The following is a 13,351-nucleotide window of genomic DNA, read 5'->3' as shown; positions in this document are numbered from 1 at the left end:
GGAAAAGTGTATGGCAAAGTGGGAAAAGTATATGTTCAAAAATAGAAATGTGACACTTATAAAGGAGCGCCAAAAAAGAAAATGTGACATTTATTTAAGAACGGAGGGAGAATGTACTCCGTATTTGATATGATAATATATTAAGCTAGGTATATTTAAGTTATCCTAGTTAATTGTTTAAAGCAGCTTTACAGGTTAATTAGTCTTAAAAGGCAATTACATTATTGTTAAAATCCAGGTGATTTATACAAGGACAAGAAACCTTTTAGGTGATCGTATTGTGTAACAAAGTGAAAATTTATCATATCATATCAGATAGTGTCGCTAGCTGTGTATGATGATTGGAAGAAGCCAAATCCACCCAATTCACTTCTTTAACGTTTTGTTGTCTTTGTATTTAAATGCCAATCCCCACCATATATTCTATTTAAACAAATACAAATTAGGGTGATGATAAAGGTCGCAAATTGCGATAATATTTAGCTGTCGTAATCTTACATGTCGGAGTTTAATTGGTACATATAGAAGCCACGTAGGCTATATGTCATCAGAATGTTTTTACTATGAAAATATGTAAATAAGGTAGTCGATATAAAGAAAGAAACAAATTAGAATATTAAAATTTTCCTACTTTTTATGTAACATGTATAATAGGTTATATAAGTTAAATATTTTAGTTTATAATTTAAATCATGACACATAAACATGTCATGCCATCATTATGATACGGCTTAAAGGTCATATGTTGAGACCTTTATCATTTTCGTACGAATTATGGTAAAAGATCGACTAATTGTCGAAACCAAATGTCATACATCATCACCTTCCACCTAGTTAACACTAGTATTTTATGCACGCGATGCGTGCGAGAGTATAAAAACTAAAAATTACCACACATAACAGGCAAAAGCTTCACAAATCCCATCATTAGAATCGTTAAGCATCATTTATATTTATAAAATCCCTATTATATAGTGCAACAATGTAATACACTAATACTCATCCCTTTACAATCATTGGTTGTTTTGCATCGTTAATACATGGTTGTCAAATGTAAGGAGTTTAGCCCAATATACTTAGCCCCAAAATACTTAACTAATACATTATCACACTCCATATTGGGGAGTAGAACTTCCTTCCATACCATCAAGCTCAGCCTGAATCTAACATCTACGAAATGTGTTGTTCAAAGGATCCTAGTGCATTATCAGAATGACCATTGCCAATCAGTTATGCCCGAGTATGGCGATGCGTGCGAGATTATATAAAAACTAAAAATTTTAAGTGTACATCTATAACCCAAAAGTAAAATAGAAACATTTCTCACACATGATGGAATTTCATGCTTATACTGTCTGGCTCCTGCCAGTCACATCACTAGGTATTTTGACAAAGGACTCAGTGGGCCTCTTATTCGTTGGGACGTTAATACCACATTTGGGCTTTTTAATTCCATGGTATATGTTCTATGTATAGTCCAAGCGAGCTGGACATGGTTGGTGCCACATGTCGTGCTCTAATTGATCTACGATGGACAAGTGTTTTAGGCCACATCAATTTGTGTAAGTTAATTCAGAGGTTATGTGTTCAACACATACTAGACCGGTAAAGGTTTAATGGTTTATTGTTGTATTCTTACCCTGATCTAAACTGATCTAATAAATTTTATACAAACCCAAAAGTGATCGAATACAAATCGGATTACATGTCTCTTGATTTGATAATATAGCACAATTTTCTTTGCTCTCATAGTAGGAGTGCCAAAATAAATTCCCTTAGGATGAAATTGATAAATTTGTACAATCTTGAAACGAACATGCAACTTGAAGATTCAACATATATACTTCGTAGAACAGAAGTATAGATGCAATTGAAAATTAAAACTCTAGAAATCAAACAGTAATGAACTTGTTCTCGATCAAGCTTTGGACAGTTTCCTTAAGGCTGACTTCCAGTGGAATATAGTTAATGCCTAAGCTTTCCACCTTTTCCTTAGCAACCTTGTATGTCGGATTCAAAGGGTTGTCATCTGAAGGCCTAAAAGTACGTACGCATTGAGATTGTTAAAAGCGAAACAAAGGGTTATCCTATATGATAGAATATTGAGGATAACGCAATTATCTTATATGATAGACTATTGAAGATAACGCAGTTATCCTATATGATAGAATATCGAATATAGTAGAGTCCACTTCATAGGTTTCCTAATTCATATAGACTTCTATCTTATATCATATAGCCTAGTTATAACATAACTCTACTATATTCGTTATTCTATCATATATATATATATCCTCAATAGAGAAACTCGGGATATATATACAGGTAATTAATAAGTAACTTACTTGGTAGGGACTTTGAGATTAGGGAAAAGGTCCCTTAAGATTTGTGCAAGTTTAGAAATATGATGAACACTTTGAGTTAACAGATATCTCCCATTTAATTTGCTGAAGGTGTCTCAAATGCTAGAATATGTGCTTCTGCTACATCTTTTACGTGTACCCATCCATGGGTTTCATTCTTATAGGTTTCTGAGCCTAGTCGATAAAATCAGAATCAGTAAGTAAGTAAGTAAGTAAGTAAGTGCACAATTGCACATCATAGTTACTAGTTAGTAATTAAGTTGATACATTATACATACCATCGATCAAGTTTAGAATGCATGGCAGCAGCACTAGTATTGAGTATTGAGTATTGAGTATTGAGTATTGAGTATTGAGTATTGAGTATTGAGTATTGGCTGCAATACAGGACCTATCACTATTCCTGGATTGATTGTTACCATATCGATCTCATGTTCTTTGACAAATTTCCAGGCAGCTTTTTGGGCGAATGTCTTTGACAGCAGATACCACTTCTGCAGATCAAATTAAGTCATCAGTAATCAATCAGGTTTTCATGAAAAAGTAAGTAGACAAATTAACGTACGTACCAGTACCATTGGTGATTTCTCGCAGAATTCAGGGACAGAAAACCATGATTCATCGACTACAGTTTGAGCAGTCAGAGGTCTACCAGCGCACAGAACAGAACAGAACCCATGAACCCATGGAAGATGTTAACACAACTCGCTTAATGGAAGGAACTTAATTTAGCACAGGATGTCAGGACATTCAACGTTCCTTTTACTGCTGGATCAATTAGTACGTTCAGCCTAATTATAAAACAACAACGTAACGTAACTCATCAATTAGTATACAATCTAATTAAACTCGTACGAAAATTCACCAAAGAAATCTAGGATACATACCTGCATGAGGATCACAGACTTGGAGTTTAACAGGACATGCACTATGGAAAACACCATCACATCCATGAATAGCAGAATCAAAGGAACCTTCTACCATAAGATTCGCTTCGAACAACTCCAGTCTTTCCTTTGCTCCTTCTAAACCAACCAACTGCTCTACTTCATTTGGATCATCTACATATATATAATATATATAATATATAATATATGTAATATGTACAACACCATAATTAACAAACATGCAATTGTAAGTTTGACGAAGAACGGTGCCGTTGACCGAGTAGCCGCGATGAAGCAAGAGTTTGACGATCCAAGAAGCAATGAAACCAGAAGCACCTGTTACACACACTTTCTTCCTTTCTCCTCCTTTGGAATCCATCACTAAATTTTCTTTTTCTAATTATTAAACTAATTAAAACCCTAAAAGCCTTTACGTAGCTAGGTTAGGAATATAAATACTAGTTGTAATTTTAGGATAAATTTATGATTGCTTTTTGTGCTTGAGTAAAATTATTAAATCTCAGAAATTAGATAAAGATTTGTTTATTTATTTTCTTTGAGATGGATTTATTGTTCCTTGTCTTTTCATCTCTTCATGTAACTAATTTCCTATCTTATTGATCAAGTCACTTTTTCTTGTAAGTAGAGATATCTTTTAATTTCTGAAAATTTGACTTTTACCACCAAAAAAATTGACATCTAAAAAACTAAAATCATATTTTACCACCTAAAAAGTAAAATAAAATAAAATTTATTTTTTACCACCTTTTAATGGCAAGATGAACATAAACGTTATGCGCATTCCATTTCAACGACTTTATGTCTTATTTCCTTCTTTACTCTCACGATTTCCATGTATATAAGCTATTATTTAACCTATTTCCCATTAATTCATATAATTTGGTAATATTTCTCAAATTGATAGATGCATCATATATTATTTTTCTGGTTTGCAAACGAGAATCAAGTTGCTTTATGGTATGATTTATGTTTGATTTGCTCAAAAAGGGTCTCACATAACGTTTTCGTCCATCTTGCTAACAAAGATGTGGAGAAAAACAATATTTATTTTACTTTTAGATGGTAAAAAATAATTTATCAATTTAGGTGAAAAAATAATTTACCCTTTAATTTCAGAAAAGAATAATTTTCTAGTTTCAGGCTTATCCACGTACAAGTTTCTCCAACGTGCACAAATTGTACTACGAACTACAGAGTGTTTAAACGGGTGAGGATCCTCAAAATGTTTTAAAGAAAGTGCATGGTTCATTTCTTAAATCAGTGGAGAAGATCCTAATACGTACGTAGTATAAAACACTCAGCCTTGTTCTTGATCTTTTGAGGCTTTGTAGGCGAAATAAGAGATTAAGGCCCCTTTCGAAATGATATGTCTGATGGATAACTAAAATATATCGGTTCACTATTTAGGGAAAAAAGACGCGCCAAAAGTTTCATCTAATCCATTACAGGTTCAAATTCAAATCAATAAAACATTATTCTATAATTCAACGGCCTGCTATAATTACTTGCAATCTATTAATAAAATGCATAAATAGGATTCACAAAGAAAGCCCTACAGTTTTTCCGTATTTAGTGTTTACTCCCTCCGTATTTTTTAGGAGTTACATGTTGACTGACACAAGTATTAAGGAAAAATAGTTGAATTTGATATAATAATGATGTAAGTGGGGTAGTTGATATTAAGCGATACACGTTTTTTATTCGACCGTATTTTAATACGGAGTAAGTGATAAAATTTCTATTTTAGGAATGTTATACTCCTCACTCCAATTATATTAATCTTTCTCTCCTTTTTAATGGTCCTCTCACTTACTCACATTCTCTTGTTACTACAATAAATAACTAATCTACTATCAATTTCTTACAATAAATCACTTCCCCATTCCATCTTGTTTTAATAAAATCAACCCACGCTCGAGGTACGTTCAGAATATATCATTTAGCAAAGTGGAGCGCTAAAAGCCGCCCATATGACTCAAAAACGTCCCACTATTTTCCCTCATTTTTCATTAGTACCCTTCTTTAATCTTACTTTCCAATTTTCTCACACCACCCCACCACCTCCGGCCACCGCCATCACGTCGTAGGCGACAAAATGGCCGAGTCTTCACAAGAGTTTTTTTTGTTTTTGTCCGATTTTTTTTTTAGAAACTTATGAATTTTTAGCTTGTACAATAGTACAAGCTTATGAATTTAAGCTTGTACCATGGTACAGACTTATGAGTTTTTAGCTTCGACCATGGTATTGACTTGTGCAATTTAAGCTTGTACCATGGAAGGAGCTTAAAATTCATAAGTCCGTACCATTGAAGGAGCTAATAATTCATAAGTCTCTATTTTTCTTTTTCCGATTACATTAAATCAAATGCAACAACAAATCAAAATCTTAAATAATATAGACTTATGAATATTTGGCTTGTATCATGGTATAGGCTTATGAATTTTTAGCTCCTTCCATGGTACAAGCATAACTGCATAAGTCAATACCATGGTCGAAGCTAAAAACTCATAAGTCTGTACCATGGTACAAGCTTATAAATTATAAGCTTGTACCATGGTACAAGCTAAAAATGCACAAGTTTCTAAAAAGAATTCCGAACAAAAAAAAAACTCTTGTGAAGACTCGGCCATTTTGTCGCCTACGACTTGATGATAGTGGTCGGCGATGGTGGTCGGAGGTGGTGGCCGACGTGGTGGTTAGATTTGGGGCCGATATATGGGTAAATGTTGAATTAGGGGGATAAATAAAGAAGGATATGTGGGTAAATAAATGGGGCGGTTTTGAGTAATATGAGGCGGTTTTGAGTAATATGGGACGGTAAATAGTAAATGACAACAGACTAAATGACAAATAGGGCAAAACACGAAGTGAGTTAATTTTTGAGAACAGACTAAATGACAAATAGGGCAAACAAACAGGATAGCCTCTCCGTTTGTATTTGCAATTTTTATGGCTCATTCGCGAAAAACAAAAAAATTGATCAAATCGGTAAGAAAAATAAAATAAAATTCGGGAACTAAATATTTGACACAAATTAAAATCAACCACTTAATTATACCATCGATCTAAAAAAGTACATTGAGTTTTGACATAACTGCAAAAGGCCCAACACAAACCCAGAAATAAACACTACGGTCTACGGCTAAGTTGACAACTGAAAATTTAACGGGGCTCATCCTCTTCGGTGCCGGCGTCGGCGGCTTGAGTGTCTGATGAAACGACGTCGTCAACATCAGGGTCATGAGCAGGATCCGATTTGTTCAAAGCAGCTCGAGCCTTATCGAGCCACGGCTTGAAAGCTAGCTCGATGGTTAACCATCCAAACGCAAGCGCACCCATGACTATTGCTACTTGCTTTACCGATCCATTTTTGGCTGCGCTCTTCATCTTTCTCTCTCTAATTGATTGATAACAGTAGAGAGAGAAATTCAATTGATTTGGGGATTTAGGGATTGTTGCTTTGGCTGTTTGTGAAATTATTTGCCCCGTATAAAAATATATGACCCTGGTCGATTATGTTGATCGGGTCGGATCGCTTGATGTAGTACAGAGGCCCAAAACTAAAATCGGTTGATTATGTTGGTTTTGGATTAAGTTGAATATTGTTTAACTTTTGATTTCAACAATTAACTATGAAATGTAATTTCTTAGCCATACGGAATACGGAGTACTTCATGATTTTTTTGCGAGTATTTTCTCGCAAGTGCTACTCCCTCCGTCCCGGAATACTTGACTTGTTTTTCTTATCGGGCCGTCCCTTAATACTTGACCTGTTTGTAAAAATGAAAATATTCTAAAAATATTATATTATTTCTCACTCCACCCCTATTAACCCACCTATCCCCTACTCCATACAAAAATTAATTAAAAATTCAACCCCTACTCTCCCTAACGCGCGGATGGTGCAGGGGCCTGCACGTAGATCTACGTGCACCTGCACCAAAACGCAAAAACATTAAAAGAAAACGAAAAAGAACATAACAAACTAAACAGAAAGAACATAATAAAGTAAACGAAAAGAACATTAACTAAAACCTGAAAAGAACACTAATGCTAAAAATATTATATTATTTCTCACTCCACCCCTATTAAGCCACCTATCCCCTACTCCATACAAAAATTAATTAAAAATTCAACCCATACTCTCTCCCAATCCCACCTCTTAACCCACCTCCCACTAACTACATTAAAATAATACCCCACTATCAATCACTACCTATTAAATTAAATAAGTCAATTCAAGTCCATTCAAGTCCCTTAAACTCTGTGCCGATCAAACCGGGTCGAGTATTCCGGGACGGAGGGAGTAATAGTTATGCTTATTTCGTTGCTTGAAATTTTAGAAATGTACAACTACCATTACCATCGATTGTATTTCGTTATAAAAATATTTTGAATGTGTGGTGGTGATTCATTATCATCAAATCATTAGGCATAGGAAGTACGAGTAAATGAGTAACACTTATTTCTTCCAAAATGTTATCACTCAGTCTCCCGGTTATAGACTAATAGATTTCTATCAAGCATAGGCAACATCTTTTGATGTAGATTCATCAATCAACTTCATATATGTACTTGTACATAAATAAAAGTACACCAACTAAATCAAGCATTCTATTCAACATATTTTATCTGAACTAAAATCATCTGAACTTATTTTAGGTGAAATAAAAGTTGAACAGACCCGAAAGTTAACTAGAACAATCATAATTTATTCCATAATAAATCCAACATAGTACGTGAACACAAAAGAAAGAAAAATAGAGATTACAACAGGAATGGCAACTAAAAACAAACAGCATTACTCATCGTACGTTGGCGCCGGCGGCTTAAGTATCCGGTGTAAAGGCGTTGACATCATCGTCCTTTTTGTCGGAACCGCCACCTCGAACCTTGTTGAACAAAGGTATAAAAGCAACCTGGATGGCAAACCACCCTAAAGCAAGCACACCCACCACAATGGCTGCTTGCTTCGCGGATCCCTCCTTCGTCGTCGCCGGCTTCGCTACGCTCTCCATCTCTCCCTCTCTTCTAAATTGATCAAAGTTGGGCGAGAAAATAAAAGGAATAATAGTGTATTCAGATGTTACGGATTGAATGTTGTTAGTTGCAATTCTGGTTGGTTATTATAGTTTGCCGTTATCTATTAAGGAATTGTGACCGTTGGTTTGACACTTGGTCCATAACAGGTGACAAACTTTGGTTAGGATAGGATAGGGTCGGATTCTTAGATTTATGAGGCCCATATTCTTATCTTGCTTTTGGATCATCTTTGATATTTCTATTGTTTTTCACTTTTTTTTATTGCCTCCTAACATTGAGTTTGGACCTTTGTGCCGACCTTGAACACCCTATTTGTACCTAAAACTTTCCAATAAAAAAAAATTAATTTGTACCTAAAATGGGTAAATTTGACCAAGCCCGGCTTAGACAGGAATTTTAGTTGCGAACCATTACGGCATTGTTTGGCAAGTAAAGGTTGGTTGTCTACATGAATTATTAATTTTATTAGGTAAAATGACAGATGAGTTTAGGCTCCGTTTGGTAAGGCGTAAAACATTTTCAAGGGAAAACACAATTCCAAACTAGTTTTCCTTTGTTTGGTAACTTAAAAGAAAATGGGAGAAAATGGGAGAAAATGAGGGGAAGAAAGGAGAGGGAGGTAAGGAGGAAAGAAGGAAAAGTGGTTTCCCTCCCTTTTAAATGGAAAAGAGTTTTCCATCTTTGAGAGAGTAATGGAAAATTGTTTTACATCTCTTACCCAACCAAACAACGAAAAATTATTAAAACGGGGAAAATCGTTTTCCATGAAAACGTTTTACACCCTACCAAACGGAGCCTTAATGAAATAAATTTTTGGTGGTGTTTCATTTGAGAATCCTCAGTCCGTTTTAAATTTGAACAAATTTAGAATAGAATATTCATTTCGTGATTAAATAATTTGGTTGTCTACAACACATGGTTAGGTTTTGACAGGAATTAAATTGAGGTGTTCATGTGGCGGTTGAAGGAAGAAGATACATTGTTACAGTAGTTGAAGAAATGGTTGATGTCTGATGGATCAAATCAGAGCTTCTTGCGCCAAGTTTATTAAGAGGTTATAACTTGTTACGGAGTATTAATTGGTTTTCCTCAGATTACATGAATTATTGCAAGTTGAATCTGTTGAATGCTTCCTGTCTTGATATCAGAGTCTGCGACTGAACTTGTTCAATAGGAGCTGGTAATAGTTACTCGGTCTTCATTTGCACCTAGATCAATCATCAATGGTGCAGTTCAGTTGTTGCTTAATGGATTTCAGACATTAATACACATAAAAAAGTTGGTTCTAAAACCAGACAAGGAGAACTCCAGACATCTGTTAAGCTAAAAGTCAGATTTTCTACTGTTTCCTGCAGTTCAAAAGCAGCAACTGATCCTAGATGATTGAAGGAGGAGGCAGTGATCAATTCCTAAGCTAGAGAATAATGATTTGTGTGAGTGAAGTTTAAACGAGTATATTATACGCTTTGCACTGAAATTTAATTTCTTGTTCATTTCTCAATCAAGACTAAAGAATTGGAACACTTAAGAATAGATAGAGATGAAAAGATAAAAGGATTACCAATTACTGTAAAAACCTAGGAAGGGGAATTTATGGATAGAATGCCCTATATCTCAATTCTCAAGCCTTAAACAATTCTTTAGGCAACAAGAAGAAAACATCAACAGCATTAATTGCCAAGAGCATGCCCATCGACTCATCGAGCAATCTACAGACAACCTGGGCTGAGGTAACCCTTTGAGATCCATCAACATTCTAAGCTGTCGGATCAACCTTGTTAAGTGCATAAGTATCTAACAGCGAACATCTCCTAGAAGCTAGTATCCTCATTCAACATATGAATAGGGAAGGGTAGACTGGCAATAGGCAGGCATTGCATGATAAATAGGGGATCATGCTAACTCTTTAGTCAGTTGCCCAAACCTCACAAGAATCACTGGAAGGTGATTATGCCAACAGAACATGGTCACTCTTCCATTAACATTTTCGCTTAACAGCTTCCCACAAACAGCTTGATGCTGATTGTTGTGAATGATAGTTATCATGACAGTAAACTGAAAGCATGCAGTTAAGTTGTATCAAAGATGTTGTGAGGTAATCCTTCAAGGGATTTAACAAAGCAGTTGTTTCACTGTCACTTTTATCCTAGGTAGAAATCTGATGATCCTTCAGTCTTGTCAGTGTGCTTTGGGTAGCCAAAGACAAGGCCTCGTTAGACCCATGACCCAAACAAGATGATTTCTTGAGTGTTTGAGGCTGCTGCATTTCAATTGCTCATAGCAAGTCTAATAGGAATGAGAGATATGTTAGCAAATACCTATAGGGTGATGGTAGATGGGCCATGGATGGGCCTGCCTTACCATAAAGCCACACATATGGTGGTTGATCGCCTACTCTAGTGCAGTGGTGGTGAAACCAGAGATGGCAGTTGAAAGTGTAGAGTTCCAGTTTGGGATACTTGGTAAGAAAGAGGGTGGTGTTAGCAAGGAATGGCAAAAGTAGTTTGTGGAAAGACTATGCCTCAGGCCCCTGATCCTTGGCTATTGGCAGGATTTTCAGGAAAACAGTATTGAGTATTGACCTTACCTTGAATTCCAAATCAAGTACAAGAATATGAACAAAATGCCAATTTTGTTAAAGAGGAAGAACATTGACTTCTTAACAGCATTTATTATTATCCAAAGATAGAGACTTCAAGGGCGCAACCTCATTTCCAGATTTCCTAACCAATTCCTTAAGAGATAACATACCTTCTAGGAAAGATTGTGTCGGTCTCTAAGGAATAAGGCAAATAGATACACCTAACAAATGTCATCACAATATAGCACAGATTCAAACCAGGATATCAGACCAAACTCTACTAAGTCTACTTAGTTTCCTACAGAAGACTCCTTCAATCCTCATCCTAAACATACTTTTAAGGTTCATCATATGCATGTATATAATGTAAAACATTCATGCACCCTACAAAATATGTGAACTACGACAACTGGACCCAAAGGACTAGGAAACTTAAGGTCATGTGATCTATTAGGAAATGTCACAATTATATAAGTAACCAGGAAGAAGTCTTTTCGGTAAGATTCAAGGTAAGCTCACTGCTGCGGTGCTACAGCTGTGTTCAATAGAGCTATAGAAAGGATTGAAACAAGTCCATTTCCATAGGAGTTGAAACATCCACTTACAACTGGCTTCGATTATTAACGGTTAAACAAAATAAATCATTTAACTGGTTGTGTTTATTATTACGTAGAGCTAGAGAAACAGAAACCCGTTCCTTTTCAGATGAATGGTCTAAAAGGAAATAGTTTCTCTATCATCGTAGGGGCAAGGCAGTATGAACCCCTCCAAATTCTGTCTTACATGGAATCTTCATTAGAGCCTTTAGATGCATTAAGTTAATGTTAATGAAGTACTGTAGTTGTAGAGATTGACAAACTAGTCAAGGGTTTATTTATACTCAAATTTAGTATAGCTCCACTGTATCAGTTTAATAATGTGAACTTGTGAAGTGAGCAGACTGTAATTTGACCTTGACATACACTGTAATAGTTAACAAAGTCGTAGTCATTTACACTTGCAAAAACCGATAGAAAAATGCCATTTTACCCTAGTTTAATCATGTTATTCATGTATGTAAATCGTCTTAGTTTCTACCTGGTAATTAAGATATGTACCTCACAACTCCAAATCCATATCCAAAAGCACACCTCATAATCTCTTCCCCTTAGAGAAGAAAATAAATCTGGAAGCTTCATAGTTCATACCTTATTTCTATAACATAGAACAGCAAACTACATGACTTCCATATTTGCAAACCACCATAACAAGACATAGCCACACACTTGCAAAAACGGATAGAAACGGCTCTGATTAGCATGCAACATGCTAGCATCTGCTGAACTTCCCATTAACATAAAAACTATTGCAAGTACTAAGCTATTTGCCATGCATATGCAGGGCATATGGCCTCAAACCTAAGCTGACTATGCTAACCATGTAAGAATACTAAGAAACACTAGGAACATAACTCGGTCGCGACAATGTCAAGATTCAAGCAACACATAAATGCATAATCATATGATGCACCAACAATTCAACCAAAGGGAAATTCTCAATTCTGATTTTATTCAATTAGATCAGAACATCAATGATACAACAAAACTACCCTTCAGCTCAATAACTCCAATAGTATACAACAATTTGATACAATTTTGTAACTAAGAGAAGAATATAAACAACATAAAAACAAACTTAGTCAAATAAAAATGTGAGTTTTTAATTTTAAAGGACTTGCCTCTCAGCAGCCTCAGCAACAATTGGCAATCTGGGAACTTGACCAAGAGCACAAGAATAAGACCCGTAAATCAAACTCACCAACAAGAACAAAAATACAGTGCTATCCAAACTCATCAACAAATCCAATCCAATCCCATCTGTTGGATTAAAACTCCTTTCCAAAAGATCAGGGAAAATCAGCAAAACATCAAGAACAATTGCTTGCATAGTGTTGAACCTCACATATCTACTGAAATTAGGGTTCCTCACAATAACAAAATAAAGGGTAAAAAACACCAAAATACCATTGAAAGGAAAGCTTTTGAAGACCCTAATAGCTGGGATTAGAGGCTGGATTATGACTTGAAGAGGCGTGAATTGGTTAATTACATATTTTCCATACTGAATTCCATCAAAAAGGGGGTAAAAATAACAAATTGCTGAGATTAATCGATCTGGAGCATCAATTGTTTCATCATCTTTCTTGGATTTGCAGAAACTTAGCCTTTTGGGGGGATTTGGGGATGTGGGTATTGTTAATGTTCTTGTAAATGAGAGAAAGGAGTGGTTTTTGAGAGGAAGGAGAGAGGTTGAGCAATGAGTTTGGGGAATTTGTTTGAAAGAAGAAGGTGAAGAGAGGAGATAAGCTGTAGCCATGGCAGCTAAGGTTTTGGGAGAATTGCAGAATTTGATTTTGTTGGTATTTGACTAGTGATTGACCAGTACATCAGATTAGCTCCAAAGCTACGGGTAAGTA

The 13,351-nt window shown here is 35.5% G+C and overlaps 2 protein-coding genes across 3 annotated transcripts; both read right to left on the bottom strand.

The window, feature by feature from the left end:
- Positions 1 to 1,701: 1,701 nt before the first annotated feature.
- Positions 1,702 to 3,653, bottom strand: LOC130459803 (phenylacetaldehyde reductase-like). Of its 2 annotated transcripts, none has more exons than XM_056827368.1 (2): positions 3,251 to 3,653; positions 1,702 to 2,037 (listed from the first exon to the last, which is right to left on the bottom strand). In XM_056827368.1, the coding sequence occupies exons 1-2, from the start codon at positions 3,627 to 3,629 to the stop codon at positions 2,015 to 2,017; spliced, it is 402 nt and encodes a 133-aa protein (XP_056683346.1). In that variant the 5' UTR covers positions 3,630 to 3,653; the 3' UTR covers positions 1,702 to 2,014. The 2 variants fall into 2 exon arrangements, with proteins under 2 accessions (XP_056683346.1, XP_056683347.1); XM_056827369.1 differs by lacking the exon at positions 1,702 to 2,037 and adding an exon at positions 2,674 to 3,154.
- Positions 3,654 to 9,137: 5,484 nt separating this feature from the next.
- LOC110782743 (protein TIC 20-v, chloroplastic) lies at positions 9,138 to 13,351 on the bottom strand. The gene is made up of 2 exons (XM_021986972.2): positions 12,614 to 13,351; positions 9,138 to 9,523 (listed from the first exon to the last, which is right to left on the bottom strand). The coding sequence occupies exons 1-2, from the start codon at positions 13,249 to 13,251 to the stop codon at positions 9,514 to 9,516; spliced, it is 648 nt and encodes a 215-aa protein (XP_021842664.1). The 5' UTR covers positions 13,252 to 13,351; the 3' UTR covers positions 9,138 to 9,513.

The sequence above is a fragment of the Spinacia oleracea genome, chromosome 4 (genome assembly GCF_020520425.1).
Source record: "Spinacia oleracea cultivar Varoflay chromosome 4, BTI_SOV_V1, whole genome shotgun sequence".
Taxonomy (NCBI): domain Eukaryota; kingdom Viridiplantae; phylum Streptophyta; class Magnoliopsida; order Caryophyllales; family Amaranthaceae; genus Spinacia; species Spinacia oleracea.
Note: the sequence above shows the minus strand (reverse complement) of the source record. Positions and strands in the feature narration are given on the sequence as shown.

Coding starts and splice junctions, on each gene's coding strand:
- LOC130459803 (XM_056827368.1), bottom strand. CDS start 3,629: ATGGATTCCAAAGGAGGAGAAAGGAAGAAAGTGTGTGTAACAGGTGCT. Junction 2,038..3,250: donor AGTCTGTGATCCTCATGCAG/GTATGTATCCTA, acceptor ACGTACTTTTAG/GCCTTCAGATGACAACCCTT.
- LOC110782743 (XM_021986972.2), bottom strand. CDS start 13,251: ATGGCTACAGCTTATCTCCTCTCTTCACCTTCTTCTTTCAAACAAATT.